General features: G+C 40.4%; 2 protein-coding genes across 2 annotated transcripts; one reads left to right on the top strand and one right to left on the bottom strand.

Moving 5' to 3' along the window:
* Nucleotides 1-188: 188 nt before the first annotated feature.
* On the bottom strand, nucleotides 189-7,374 carry nup85 (nucleoporin 85). Its single transcript, XM_070847840.1, has 19 exons — nucleotides 7,247-7,374; nucleotides 6,700-6,790; nucleotides 6,452-6,608; nucleotides 6,250-6,320; nucleotides 6,119-6,162; nucleotides 5,836-5,905; nucleotides 5,586-5,707; nucleotides 5,255-5,389; nucleotides 4,479-4,601; nucleotides 4,118-4,249; nucleotides 3,924-4,030; nucleotides 3,713-3,796; nucleotides 3,443-3,508; nucleotides 3,064-3,215; nucleotides 2,835-2,952; nucleotides 2,211-2,311; nucleotides 1,352-1,503; nucleotides 607-708; nucleotides 189-390 (listed from the first exon to the last, which is right to left on the bottom strand). The coding sequence occupies exons 1-19, from the start codon at nucleotides 7,277-7,279 to the stop codon at nucleotides 292-294; spliced, it is 1,959 nt and encodes a 652-aa protein (XP_070703941.1). The 5' UTR covers nucleotides 7,280-7,374; the 3' UTR covers nucleotides 189-291.
* A 767-nt stretch (nucleotides 7,375-8,141) lies between these two features.
* On the top strand, nucleotides 8,142-12,784 carry LOC139216403 (small ubiquitin-related modifier 2-like). Its single transcript, XM_070847501.1, has 4 exons — nucleotides 8,142-8,222; nucleotides 9,335-9,466; nucleotides 11,816-11,887; nucleotides 12,505-12,784. The coding sequence occupies exons 1-4, from the start codon at nucleotides 8,202-8,204 to the stop codon at nucleotides 12,565-12,567; spliced, it is 288 nt and encodes a 95-aa protein (XP_070703602.1). The 5' UTR covers nucleotides 8,142-8,201; the 3' UTR covers nucleotides 12,568-12,784.
* Nucleotides 12,785-13,251: the final 467 nt, after the last annotated feature.

The following is a 13,251-nucleotide window of genomic DNA, read 5'->3' as shown; positions in this document are numbered from 1 at the left end:
ATGTATCTATCGTATGTTGTATGACAAGTTATGTGAACATGTGACATGTAGATTTTGGGAGAGTTTTAGCTCTGTACATACTGTATGATGTGCCATGTGTTCGCTGCATGAAAAAAATAAATATTTATTTCAATGGAGGTGTGATAGTCTGAGGTTATTTTTAGCTTTTCAAAGACGGGATTACGACATCATGAAAACTGTTTTATTATTAAAGATCACATTTGATTACATGAATTTTATGTACAGTACAAAAAAAATGCAAAAGAGAAGCTTTGTTTTAAATGTAACCATTCATGTTTCCACAGTTCCCTCTTTGACTATAGCCATAGCCAGATTCCTGGCTAGAGCCAGTCTCAGGAGCTCCACTTTGGTCAGCTCGATGTCTTCATCCTGAAATGACAAATACACTCAAATAAGTCATGAAATCTTTGTAACATTCGGGCAGATCACTGTATCGCAGCTGTAGAAGAAATAGACTAAACAGGCCCAGGGTTTGATCCTGTGTATTACAAGCCAAGCAATGCAATAGGAGTAGATTGTTCTTTAGGAGTCTAACCTGAAGTAGAAAAAAATAAACGCGGACAGGCTGTGTGAGGAGATGCGTACCTGCATGGGCCTGTCTGTGCTGGGAGCTGTGGTGCTCAGTGAGGAGGTGAGCTCCTCTAAACAGAACATCAGCTCGTGGGTTTGGTCCGCTGAGAAGATCACCTGAAAAGACAAAGCTAATTTTAAGTCCACAGACCAACATCTTTTTAAGCGCTGCACCGTGACAATATTCAACAGTGTCGTTTGTTTCTGTTTAGTAAAACATGAATGATATTAAGACTAAAACATACTTCACAATTTTTTTTATTTTGACAGAATGCAAAATGAAAACATCCACTCTTATTTAGATTTAGTCTTAGACTAGTAATCAAGACTGCATGATCATGATCGGACATGTGTGAGTTCCTAAATATTAGTATTTGGAGTATTAGCTGATATTATTGACAGTAAAATATCTACTAACACTACACTGAATGTTTTGTAGTGCTGATTATCAGTCAGATTAAAACGGCATTTTCACTGTTTTCTGATGTTTTATAGGCTGAATGAGAACTTGAAAAATAAATAGGCAGATTAATCAATAACGAAAATAATCATTAGTTGCGGCCCTTATTTAGCATTATTGTTTGTTGTCTCTGTTGTTTTAGGATAAAATATAAATTTTTAATATTCTCATCACAAAAGGATAAAATAATGTAAAACAAAGGAGGGGATTTAATTTGAAAATGCCACTTTTGTTGAGTATGCAGCAAAACATTAATATGACATTTTAATCTAACATGGTTATATATCTATATTGACTGACCTCTTTCTGCTCCAGCAGCGGCAGGGCATCGGTCAGCAGAGTCATCCAGAAGCTTCGGGGGGCAATCTTGGCCGTCATGAGTGAGAGGAGCAGCTTTGCTGCGTCACTGAACTGCTTCTCTCCGTACAGCTTGTGGAACTCACGATACTTCCCTAGGAGTGAAAAGAGAGAAATGTTTTCAGACTGCAACAAAGGACCATGTTAATACTTCATGATTACTGCCAACTTAATGCTGACATAGATGTTTCCTCACAGTGTAAAACTGCAGCTTGATAACTTTGTATCCCGCTACTTTTTATCTACACAACTGAATCTTGTTTAAAACTTAACTGCTTTGTTTTTTTCACCAAGTTGTTTTTTGTCTTTGGTCCTCCAGCAGCGCTTCGGACATAATTGATGTCCAAATATACTCAAACAGAGACTTTGTGTATGTGGAAATGAAACACCTGGCAAACATTTTGATTCATGAACTCATATATTTTCCTAATAAACATAAACATCTATTTGCAAACTACTACTAGTTCAGTAGAGTTTAGAGTAAGTCATAATCTTTCGAAAAGCCATTCCTTTAAATGTACTGTCCTTATATCTAAATCAAAGGTTTTATAAATAGATCATCTCTTTCACTGATTTTCTCCCAGTAAAGCTTGAGGTCACATGCTGTTGCATTGAGAAGTACATAACTTTATTTATATCTGTGTACACATGTCTCAGTGTCTGAGTCTCATGTGAGCGACTATAAAAGAAGCTGTTCAGGAGACAATCTGTCCTGACTGGATGTTCCCTCTACAGTGACTGAGTTACAAGTGTGTATGTGTGTGTGTGTGTGTGTGTGTGTTTGTGTGTTCCTTGTCCATACCAAGGAAAGTAAGCCTGTCGCTGAGCAGCATTGCTGGACCCAAATTGTCTATCAGGTCCAGATCAGAGAAGGTCCCTCTGGCGCAGTAATCCTGTAAGAACCTGGCACACACACACACACACACACACACACACACACAAGCAGACACTTTTAAAACCACTTGGACAGAAGCAACCTTGCAACAAAGCGCTTTCACAGGGAGTCCAGCTAGCTGCAATTTATCTGAGAGCTCCAACAGACAACAATGCTTGAGTTGTTTTTAAATCTCCCACTTGTAGTTCCTCACACACACACTTTCCTTCTGTTGTGTAAAAAGCTTCCAGAGAGCACAAGATATCTGCTCAGTAACGGGCAGATCAAACAATGGCAAAATGGAGGAGCTTTTTGTTTTCTTTAGTTGTGATCAACTCAAAAAATCTCTCACCAAATCAATTATCAGGCCCAAGTTTAACAAGGATACAAACATGCGTTCTTTTTCTGACATTACAGAATCAAGTGCTTCAAGGTTGCGCTTCAAAGTTCATGGTGGAAACGGTGTTGAGGAGAAAAATAAGGTTCCAGCACAGCCACTGCCAGTGTTGACAAACATGTAGAAGAATAAGTGTGTTGTTAAGGGGGCTTTACTTCTCTGAGATGAGGGTGGCAAAGGCAGCATCTTTGGCCCTGATGCTCCAGGAGAGAGCAGAGCCCAGTCTGTTGTTCCTCAGGGCCCGCATAGCCATGATCTTACAGATGCTCCGCACTGGATGAGGACAAGAAATTGAATGTTTGAGTCCCTAAAACATGGTGATAAATAATGCTGTGTTTGTGTAAGACAGGTGGATGCTGAATAAGAAGAGAAAGAGAGTCTTACCTTGCTCTGACATTTGCCTCTGCTCACAGATCCTGAGCACCTTGAGTGCTTTTCGCTCCGTGTCTAAAGGAACACGCTCAATCTGCAGCTCCAGGTAGACACGGCCAAACTCTGGGCAGTGGTCGAAGTAGTCCACAGCCAGCTGCCACAGACTTTACACACAAATATCCAATAATGAGGCATTTTAGAGTTGTGCTTTAGTGTTTTAACTGTACTGACACCTTCTAGGGCACTGGCTTAAGTAGAGTAAATTACGGACTAACTGAAAAAAAACCATTTCCATACTTTGTGTAAAATAAACACAGTAAATAAATATAGTAATTAACAGAGCTTCCTTACTATAAGTATATTTAGCATAGTGAGCCTTAGATAGCCATACCTGTGATGAGTGAAGAGACCAGAAGCATATTCTAACAGGAGAAACTCTCTCAAGTTGGAGCCAAAGCTGAACACAAGCAAATACACAAACACACACACACACACACACACACACACACACACACACACACACACACACACACACACACACACACACACACACACACACACACACACACACACAGCAGAATGACGTGGTAAATATTAGACGAATAAGTGCGCAATCTAGTTATCTCCAGATTTAAATGCAAGGACAAAACAGAGTCCTTACTGTAGATTGTGAGACTGCAGGAGTTTGCAGTGATCCAATAAGTCTGTCAAATGGGCCACAAACCACCAGTTGTTGAGAGCAATGCTGAAGAAACACATGGTGGAGAAATTAGGAAATGGTGTGTTGAAAGAGTTAAAGTTTACAAACTGTAGGCATAAAAACACATATGTAGCCTGTATCTACTATATACGGATGTAATCCTTTGTGTTACCTGCAGTCCTTGATGACCTGGTGGATATCAAACTCAAAGGCAGCCAGTAAGATGTTGTCCAGAGGCTCTGGGACGCTTCTCGAGTCCAGAAACATGGTCATGCATGACTGCAGCACACACACGGAGTAAATAACAGAATGTAATAACAGTGAGTATGAATGCTGAGTACTGGAGCAGCAGTTACTGTAGTCTACCTGTGCATAGTAGTGTAACTCAGTGGGTTTGACGGTGGGGTGGCCGAAGAGCAATCTAGTGACCAGGAAGTGGTACCAGGTGCTCAGTAGTTCTTTGTGGTTCAGCAAAATGTCTTCATCCCCAACTAGGATCTAAAATGGGGTGAGAAACAAAAACAGGTAGGAAAGGGTTAATACTCAAGATCTTAAAACTTACACAGGCACAATACATACACAAAAATATATCTTGGAGACACAGGGGCACAGATCTATGTACAAAACAGTGCATTCTAATGTCTTAACCAGGACTTTCCATTGCAAATAAAGTATACTAAATAGTTTTACATAGGAGGAGATGGCCTGAGGGCAAAGAGGCACTGACCTTGCAGATGAGCTCCAGGTGTTGGTTGCTGGCAAATGAGTTGTCCTGCAGGCAGCGGTCCACCTCCTCGTGCCAGTGTCTCCACTTCACATCGAACTCTGTCAGCGTCTGGGTGCCACCGGGCTGAGGGATTATCATAGAAAGTTCAGAGGTGAGAGCCTCCATTGGTTGGTTTGAGGGATGATATTTAATTTGAATTAGGCACAAGCCGCCCCTGTTTTGTATGTATGTAAAAGTACGCTTATGTGATATCTGTGAAGGGATGAAGGAGTGCCTGTCGGGAGCTGGTGTGTCTCTTTGTATCCCAGCATGAACAAAATGCAGGAGATGAAATGTAGTTTGCAGTCAGGGGCAGGACTTTAAATGTCTGATACACTTGTTTCGGCGGCTGCTCACTTCCACACACCATCGGTGTGGATGCCGTCATGGAAACTGCTAGCTAATCCATATTATGTCACACCACCAAAAATCATGCTTATTGAATATTCAAGGTGGAATTTAAATAAACAGGTTTGCAATTGTATAGCAGCAGACCAAGTCACAGCTGGGTACGTTAAAATAAACAGTGTGATAGATCTCAAACTCAAAAGGAGCTTAATATAGCCAAGAGATTTTTTACAATAAGTCTTTCTAATGAGTTTAGAAAATCCATAATTCTAATGACATTATTATATCACGATAAAGGGTCAAATAAAGGTGCAACGGCAGCATGAATACATCTGCAAAAGCTACCCTACAGCTACACTATAGGATAAACTCCTGACAGATGATCTTACATTGTAGAAGGGCATCCTGCTGAGTAGAGTGTCCATCAGCTTGTACATGCTCCTGGCAGCAGGCTGCAGCGTGGCCTGTTTCATCAGCATCTGTCTGGCTTCTTCCAACCTGCCCTGCAGCACATAACTCACCACCTGTACAGAGCGGACACGAAACATGTGATGACTGAGATTTCTCTCTGTGTAAGACAAAATTAAGAATGAAAAGCTAAGGATCAGTCCACATGGTGGCGTTGTCTCTTTTTTTTTTTTTTTTTAAATCAGGGCTATGTATGCAGCATGTAGCTTTTATAGTTTCTAAGGCATAAGTGTGTGTGTGTGCTGCACCTACCACGTCCCAGTAGTCATGGTGCTCAGCAGGGATCTCACTTTGCAGCACTTCTCTGGCCTTCTCATCCACATCAGCCTTGTGTAACCTCACCCAGTCCAGGAGGTGAAGCAACAGGGAACCAGCTGAAGAAGAATACACACACACAGCTGACTAAATGTCTGGGTGGTTTAAAGGTCTGAAAGTAAAGCTATATAATGTATTCAAAATATGAAGAAGGAGATTAACTGCAAGCACAAAGTCAAACTCTAACCAGGAGCAGCATCGATGAACAGCACTTCACACAGATTCCAGATCAGTTCTATGGCCAACAGAATGGACACCTGTCAAGCCAAAACAGAGGCTGACGTTAGCACAGTGTCAGTGGAAACAAATTCAAGTCGACGATGAATATTAACTCCCCATTTATTATTGCCTTGGTCTACACAAAAACAAATACAGATGGCATCCTGTATGTGTATTAGTCTTCTTTTCACATGAGGATATAATGCCTCTGCATGCTGTGGCACAGATACACACACAGTCGTAGTACACACCTGATTTCCATACTGTGTGGCCAGTCCTGTATCTTTTGTAGAAACTACAGGAAAGCGAAAAAGGACAATTTGATTATTTGCGTGTTCACTTTGAAGACAGAAATATCAAAATTATTTTTCAAAATTCTGACCTGCAACTTGCTGAAGCTCCTCCATACAAGCTCGTATCACAGATCTATAGTTTTTACTGATGCTGACAAATCTGAGGAGCAAGACAGAGTGAGATCATGACATGTTATCATTTATGTTGGCGCTTCATCTTCCTTTTGTAACAAAGGTTTATGTCACTGAAAAGCAAAACAGTGACATACACAAGAACAGAGGTGGACTTACTGGGGTTTTTTGTTCTTGCTAGGGAGGTCTTCCCTTATCGTCTGCAGGCCAACGAAGATGTGATGCGACTCGTTGAAGAGTTTGCGCAAAATGGGGGAATATATGTCCTCATCTTTCCTGACCTCGTGGATGAAGGAGCAGCTTGATGCGGCAGTACCTGAATACACAGGACAGAAGGGGAGAAAAGAGTGACATTAGGCAAGAGCGATATGCGTGTGTGTGAAAACTAAAAGCTTGTCTGCACATACCTGATGTCTTGTAAAGGGTCTCATACACAAGGATATCACCCGGCCCCCATGCAAACCCCAAGTGCCTCCCGTCACTGGCCGCAGGAATGTTCTGCGTTTATATAAACAGGTTGGGTCATTACATGGAAATTATACAGTGAAACAGGTGATGCAACGATTGACATTACATGTCGGTTTAAGTTGTGTTTTTTTCCGTTCAAGATTTTCTGCATTACAGCCAAATTTCAGGGTTTGCAGTAACTCAAACTTGCACTTAAACCCTGCTCATAAGTCAAGTACACCACTGATTTAATCAGCCAACCATGAAGTTAAAATACTTTCTGACTGCTCTTCTAGCACAGCATCTATTATGATCTTACTGTTTTGACACTTTGGACTTTTTAAGACGTTTTATCAATCTTTCATGTGTCCGTTTTTGACACACGTCAAGGGACTTCCTGTGTTCATTCAGTTATGATGTTGCGATACAGTTAGTTAGCATTAGCTTGTTAGCAATGCTATTCAGTTTGAAGAACAGGAGCAAAACTAAGCTACAGTGGTTACTTACAGTGATTGCCGGCTCAACGTCTACCTCCTCCATCGAGGAACAGTGTTATCAATACAGCAAAATCCAATATAACTAACTATTCCGCTGTTAACCATTCACGCTTTGGACTACAGGTGCAATGCTGCTTACGCGCCTCATTCATTCGAAAGCCCTTACGGCGCATAGGTGATGACGTCAGGACAGGGCTGCCCTTCCTCCTGCCTGTTTTTCCATCTGCTGTGTTTGACTCTGATGTGGTTTTGTCCCGAAATACAGATAGAAAGTTAAAATGCATAGTTGTTGAATACTTAAACTCATATCATTAATAACTCTTAAGTGCCAGGGAACCACGTTCACGTAGGAGATGGATGCAGTTATGTATAAAAATATTTTTCTGTTCAAAGCATTCACATATTTCCACAGGAATCTGTCTAGAGTCGGTGTTTTGATATGACTTCTTCAAATACACACCTTCTTTCAATGTAAAATTATTCATTTAAGCTAGTTTTACTACATCTTCATCACCAGACAGAAAAACAAGATGGCCGCTAGGATTTAGAGGGTTAAAAACAAAGAAATAAGTGCAAGTATTGCCTTTACAGTATGTGTAATGTAAAGCCTGATGATAATGATCGAACCATGCAGCACTGATGAGAGGTCAGCAGGCACAAAGTCACAGTGTTGAAGTGTGTTGTGGGATAAACCACCTCTTCAAGCCTGAACTAAAAGGAAAATATCGCTGTGCGCGTTCATGTATTGTCGAGTGTCTCTTTAACGCGCACGGGGACTCTCCCGCCCATGCCCAGACTGCGCTTTCACCCACGTGACTACCTGTGGCCATTCAGAGCTCGGCGCTGTGGACGCGCACCGGCTCGTGACCGCGCACGTTCAGTTGGAGTAATTTATGCGGGAGCGAGTACGTGCGCGTACTCGTATTCTTTGTGTGGCAGCATAGAGAAGCGCCAAAAGAGTGATCATGGCTGATGAAAAACCAAAGGTGAGTGTCTCCACATTGGATCAACACACTGGTTCATATCACCGGATCTGTGACACAGGGGCTCAAAGCAGGAAACGGACATCCTCACGTGTTCTGTCTAACCTGGTTAAAGTTCAGAGCTAAATTTCAACTACAAGCTGTACCTACTTTGATAGACCGGAAGGTTTGTGAACGCGCATCCACAGGCGCGCAGGTCGCTTTCTGCTTGTTATCACACAGCCAACCAGCTGGTGTCAGCCACAGTGCATGCCTCGATCTAAGTGTGTGTGTGTGTGTGTGTGTGTGTGTGTGTGTGTGTGTGTGTGTGTGTGTGTGTGTGTGTGTGTGTGTGTGTGTGTGTGTGTGTGTGTGTGTGTGTGTGTGTAAATTGGTAAACACCACTTGAATTACAGTATTTCCATCTGTCTTGTTTGTCAGTGGGTCCATCAGGCTGTGGCCACTGAAACACTATTAGAAATGTGCCCAGGAAAGAATTTATTATCATTTTAGAAACCATTTATAGATATGCCTAAACTGCATGTTGATGTCTGTTTTTGCCGAGCCAACTGAATTAATTATTTCATCACATCTTGCATATCCTAGTGTGCAATGTTGTCATTATTAGTTAAGTAGTGGTACTAAAGGATTTGATCTCTAAGTCCCACAGTGAATATGATTATACTGCCCATATAACATGTTGAGGGTGAGGTTTAACCTCCCCCAAAAAGCACCTCTTACCTGTAACTCATCATTGGACCAGCTCACTGTGGCTGCCTCCGTCATCTCTTTCTTTAATCAGCTACTAATTCATTATTGTTTAGTCTGTAAACAATAATGATAGTTGCCCATCATGACTCACAAGAAGCCGAGCTGATGGTCCACAATTACAGCCCCTAAAAGATTTATATTAATATATGATTCTTTACATCTATAATGGTTTAACCGGGTAATATTAGGTGTATTTGTGCTTCATAAGATGCACTTATTTCTTATTGTATTATTATTATATTCATATTTTAATTAACATCAGAGCTTTCCAGTGATTTTTGTTAATTGACTATCAGCTTATTGTTCCAGCTCTGATTCCCCGCCTACGTTAACTGTTTTGTTTTCTCTCTGACTTTATCCCGCAGGAAGCCGTCAAGACAGAAAACAACGAACACATAAACCTGAAGGTAGCAGGCCAGGATGGATCGGTAGTGCAGTTCAAGATCAAAAGACACACGCCACTCATCAAACTCATGAAGGCCTACTGTGAGAGACAGGTGGGCATGGCATCATTCTCCATAACGTGTGTAGAGGTCATAGGATGTGTATATTGACATTTGGTGACTTTAGATTTATCTGTAATGAATTTATCTTTGTGCTAATTGTGATGTTTAGCTTAGTTTGAGAAAACCCTTAAAAACAAAGAAGTAAGTATTTTACAGGATTAATGTATCTAAAGGAAAGAGCAATATAGTTTTTTAAGTAGGAAATAGTTGGAGTTTCTCTGTATTGGCCTGTTATGGAGCTGCCTGATGCTGCATTTCCTCTAATGTTTAGACAGTAAGTGCTGCTATTAGGTTTTTAGTCTTTATTACTCACACCCACTGCATGTAATACATCCACTCAGTTATTGGATCTTTGAAACAGAACTCTTAATTGGCCTTCTTCCCTGCATGCAGTGCACAACATTTTGACTTGCCAGAAAACCACAGGTGTAACTAGTAACATTAAACATAGACTCCAGCATGCACAGTACTCTGGCACATGTAATGCAGCCGATATTAAAGTTATTAATCACACGTCAGCTTTTCCCTCTATGACGTCAAAATCAAAATGTCTGCCATTAAAAAGGCATATCAGAGTGGAATATTTTTGCCATTGCAGAGACCTTGTAGGCCTGGAATTTACCCATTTACCAGAGTGGGTTTTTTTTTCCAACTTCACAGACAGGGTGGAGGAAGACTTAGAGGAGCTGTGAAGTTATGCCGCATTTACAACATATGGGAATAATTAATGGAATTGGTTCAAATGGTTCAAAGCAAAAGCCTTGAACTATGTATGTGTTTAATTTTGTATGAAGACAAAAAAAGGTTATAATAAGAGTAACACTCGCATACAAAATGTGTAATTAATTAAAAAGTTTTAATTGTGGTTTTTAGTTGACATACAAGCCTTCTAAAGACACTGCAATATGCTTTAGGGGCAAACCTAAAATAAAAGCCAGGTGATGCTTATTAAAGAGTTATTCATCATGGTCATGGTTTCAGTCTTTTTTTTAAAAGAGTTTCTGTTCGTTGGTTATTGACCATGATCCAGCTCTGCAGCTCTACTCTTCCTGCTTCCAGAGTCAATGCAAATCTTCCCTCAGATCACAGCTTCAGGCTCTCTCTCTCTCTCTCTCTCTCTCTCTCTCTCTCTCTCTCTCTCTCTCTCTCTCTCTCTCTCTCTCTCTTGTCCCTCAAACTAAACCTCCTTATCTATCCATCTGTCTATAATTCCACGTGTATCACAAAAGATATCCCATCTTTTCGATCAGCCGTTATGAGCTAAAGCACTTCTGAAGTTGCCCTTCGCCAGGCTACTCGCTATAATGGGATGCAGGAATGCTGACTTATGCTCATGACTTATTCTATTGAGTTAACATTGGGATGAGTGCCAGTTCTGTTGTTGTAATCGTGCTGTTATGGCTACAAAAATAATCCTGAGTTTTGAAGATGGCCTTTAGATTTTGAAGTATCTACCTAAAAGCTGACAAGAGAATATCTATTGAAACGCAACCTCTCCATCTGAAAGTCAAAAGAGCATTCAACTCTCTGGAAGAGTGGCAACCGAATACCAATATTGTCTGTTCCTTGGACCAGAGAAAAGAGGCATGTTTGACATGCAGCTCATTTCTAAAGCTACAGTGAGAGCCAGATGTTTCTCATTATTCATTTATTTGTGTTTTACTGCAAGAGACACTATAACTCATTATTTTTCCAAGACCCTCAAACCTCAGCAGGCATACCTTTAAACAAGGTAAAGCTTGCTCTTAAATAAGATTAATGTAATATTTATATTCTTTTTGAGCAAAACTTGTCATGGAAATCGTTTCTTGCACCATGTGTGACAGCAAGTAGCTTTAAACTACTTAATAAATCCCAAAAAAAATTAATTTTACATCTGTATAAATCAATGACCTTTTCTTTGCATGGCCCAAAATATGACTCTTATTTGTTGTTCTGGTATTGGTTTATACTTATAACTTAATAACTGATTATTAGTAGAAGTGGTAGTGTTCATATTAGAGCTAATTAATCATAGTGCTGACCCGTCAATTGTTGGGACCCACTCAGCTGAAGTAAACTTCATGGTTTTATGTATTTATGCCATGGTTAAATCATAATGTAGTCCATCAATCCATCATCACTGACACCGTATGAGAATCTTAATCTTCCTCTACACTGTTCACATGAACACATTATGTCTTTGTGTGAAGCGTCAGTAACAGTACCCTGTTTTTATGTGTTTAAAGAAGTCACCTGGTTAGTGCTGTCTAACAGTTTAGAGGAATGGGGACAATGGGTGTCTTTTGATTGATTTTTGATTTGATTTACAACAAAAGTTTCATATGTTTGTCTCTCCAGGGACTGTCAATGAGGCAAATCAGGTTCAGATTTGATGGACAGCCAATAAATGAGACAGACACACCGTCACAGGTAAGCATGGAGTCTTGAAACAGCGAGTTTAGCAGCTCAAAAGAGATTGAGATATTTTTAGCATTCCTTTTTGCCCCCTATAATGTTAAATACATGGAGATTAATTACAGAGCACACACACGAAAACGGAAAATCTGCCCAGATTGTGATCACATCTGATAAATGTAATAGTAGGACATACGGGCATTCACAGATATAACAAAACAGTCTAAAAGTCAAATATGCAGGATATCACACCACAGTGTGTGGTCTGAGTGTCTGTAGGCTGAAGCCAGACACACACCAGGTTTTTGTTAAGTCACAGATGGGGACATGCTAACAAGGGGAGCGCGTCGATGCCTCCGGCTTTCAAATCACACCAAACAAAATTTTAGTTGAACTTGTGCTAAATATGACAAATGCAAATCTACCCGCTGCATTTTATTAGACAACACTTGCATGTTATTGCATTTTATTGCGATCCTGTTCAAGCTTATCAAAGCCAAACACTGTGTTTATTTTTGATCACAATGGTGCCATTTTGCCTATGAGGACAATACATTTGATTCTTCATATATCATGCCATGTACCTGCATGCCGTGTGCCACGTGTTTAAAGGACTTTTCTTCTCCCAACAGTTGGAAATGGAAGATGAGGATACGATTGATGTGTTTCAACAACAGACGGGAGGCCTGATTTAAATCAACCACATGCATCACCGTTTTCCTCCTTAACACAACCAACCTCCCGGGCCTGTGACACACAGCAGCTGCTTCTTTGCAAACTCGTTCTTTTGTCTCAACAGAATTCCATGCAGAAGAAGTTGTCATTTCTCTGCTACACATAACTGCTGTATAGTATTTTCAGTCTTGCCCTTGTTACTTTTCTGTTTTTGTACATAAAACCACATCCAAATCACCCTGAATTCAGGTTTTGTTTGTTCATGTTGTATTGTGGTAAAGGTTAAGGACTTCCCTTCCCAATTTGAAGGGCTTCTTCTAAGGTTGCAGACAGATGGAACTGGTGATAGAGAGCGAGAATGAATAAAACTGACCTTGCTGATCAAATGATCAAATCAAATGTCGTTGGTCTAGGCTTGGTCAGCGTCCAGCAAATCTGTTCTAACAGTGTACTATTTTAAGACTGGCTATCACTTATTGAACAGCATCCCCAGTTTGGGAATGGGGCTGGATCGACATTTGTGTTCTGATATCATTAGAAAAAAAATATTTGATTTTATACATTTTTATAGTAGTGGATGTGTAGGAAAATGTTTTGATTAATCGTTGGACTAGGCCAAGCTTCAAATTTTTGGAAGCCTGAAGAGATGTTTTGGTTAAATAAACATCTGTACTGTCTATTGAGATGCCTGTTAAAATAAAGCT

This window comes from Pempheris klunzingeri, chromosome 17 (assembly GCF_042242105.1).
Source record: "Pempheris klunzingeri isolate RE-2024b chromosome 17, fPemKlu1.hap1, whole genome shotgun sequence".
Taxonomy (NCBI): domain Eukaryota; kingdom Metazoa; phylum Chordata; class Actinopteri; order Acropomatiformes; family Pempheridae; genus Pempheris; species Pempheris klunzingeri.
Note: the sequence above shows the minus strand (reverse complement) of the source record. Positions and strands in the feature narration are given on the sequence as shown.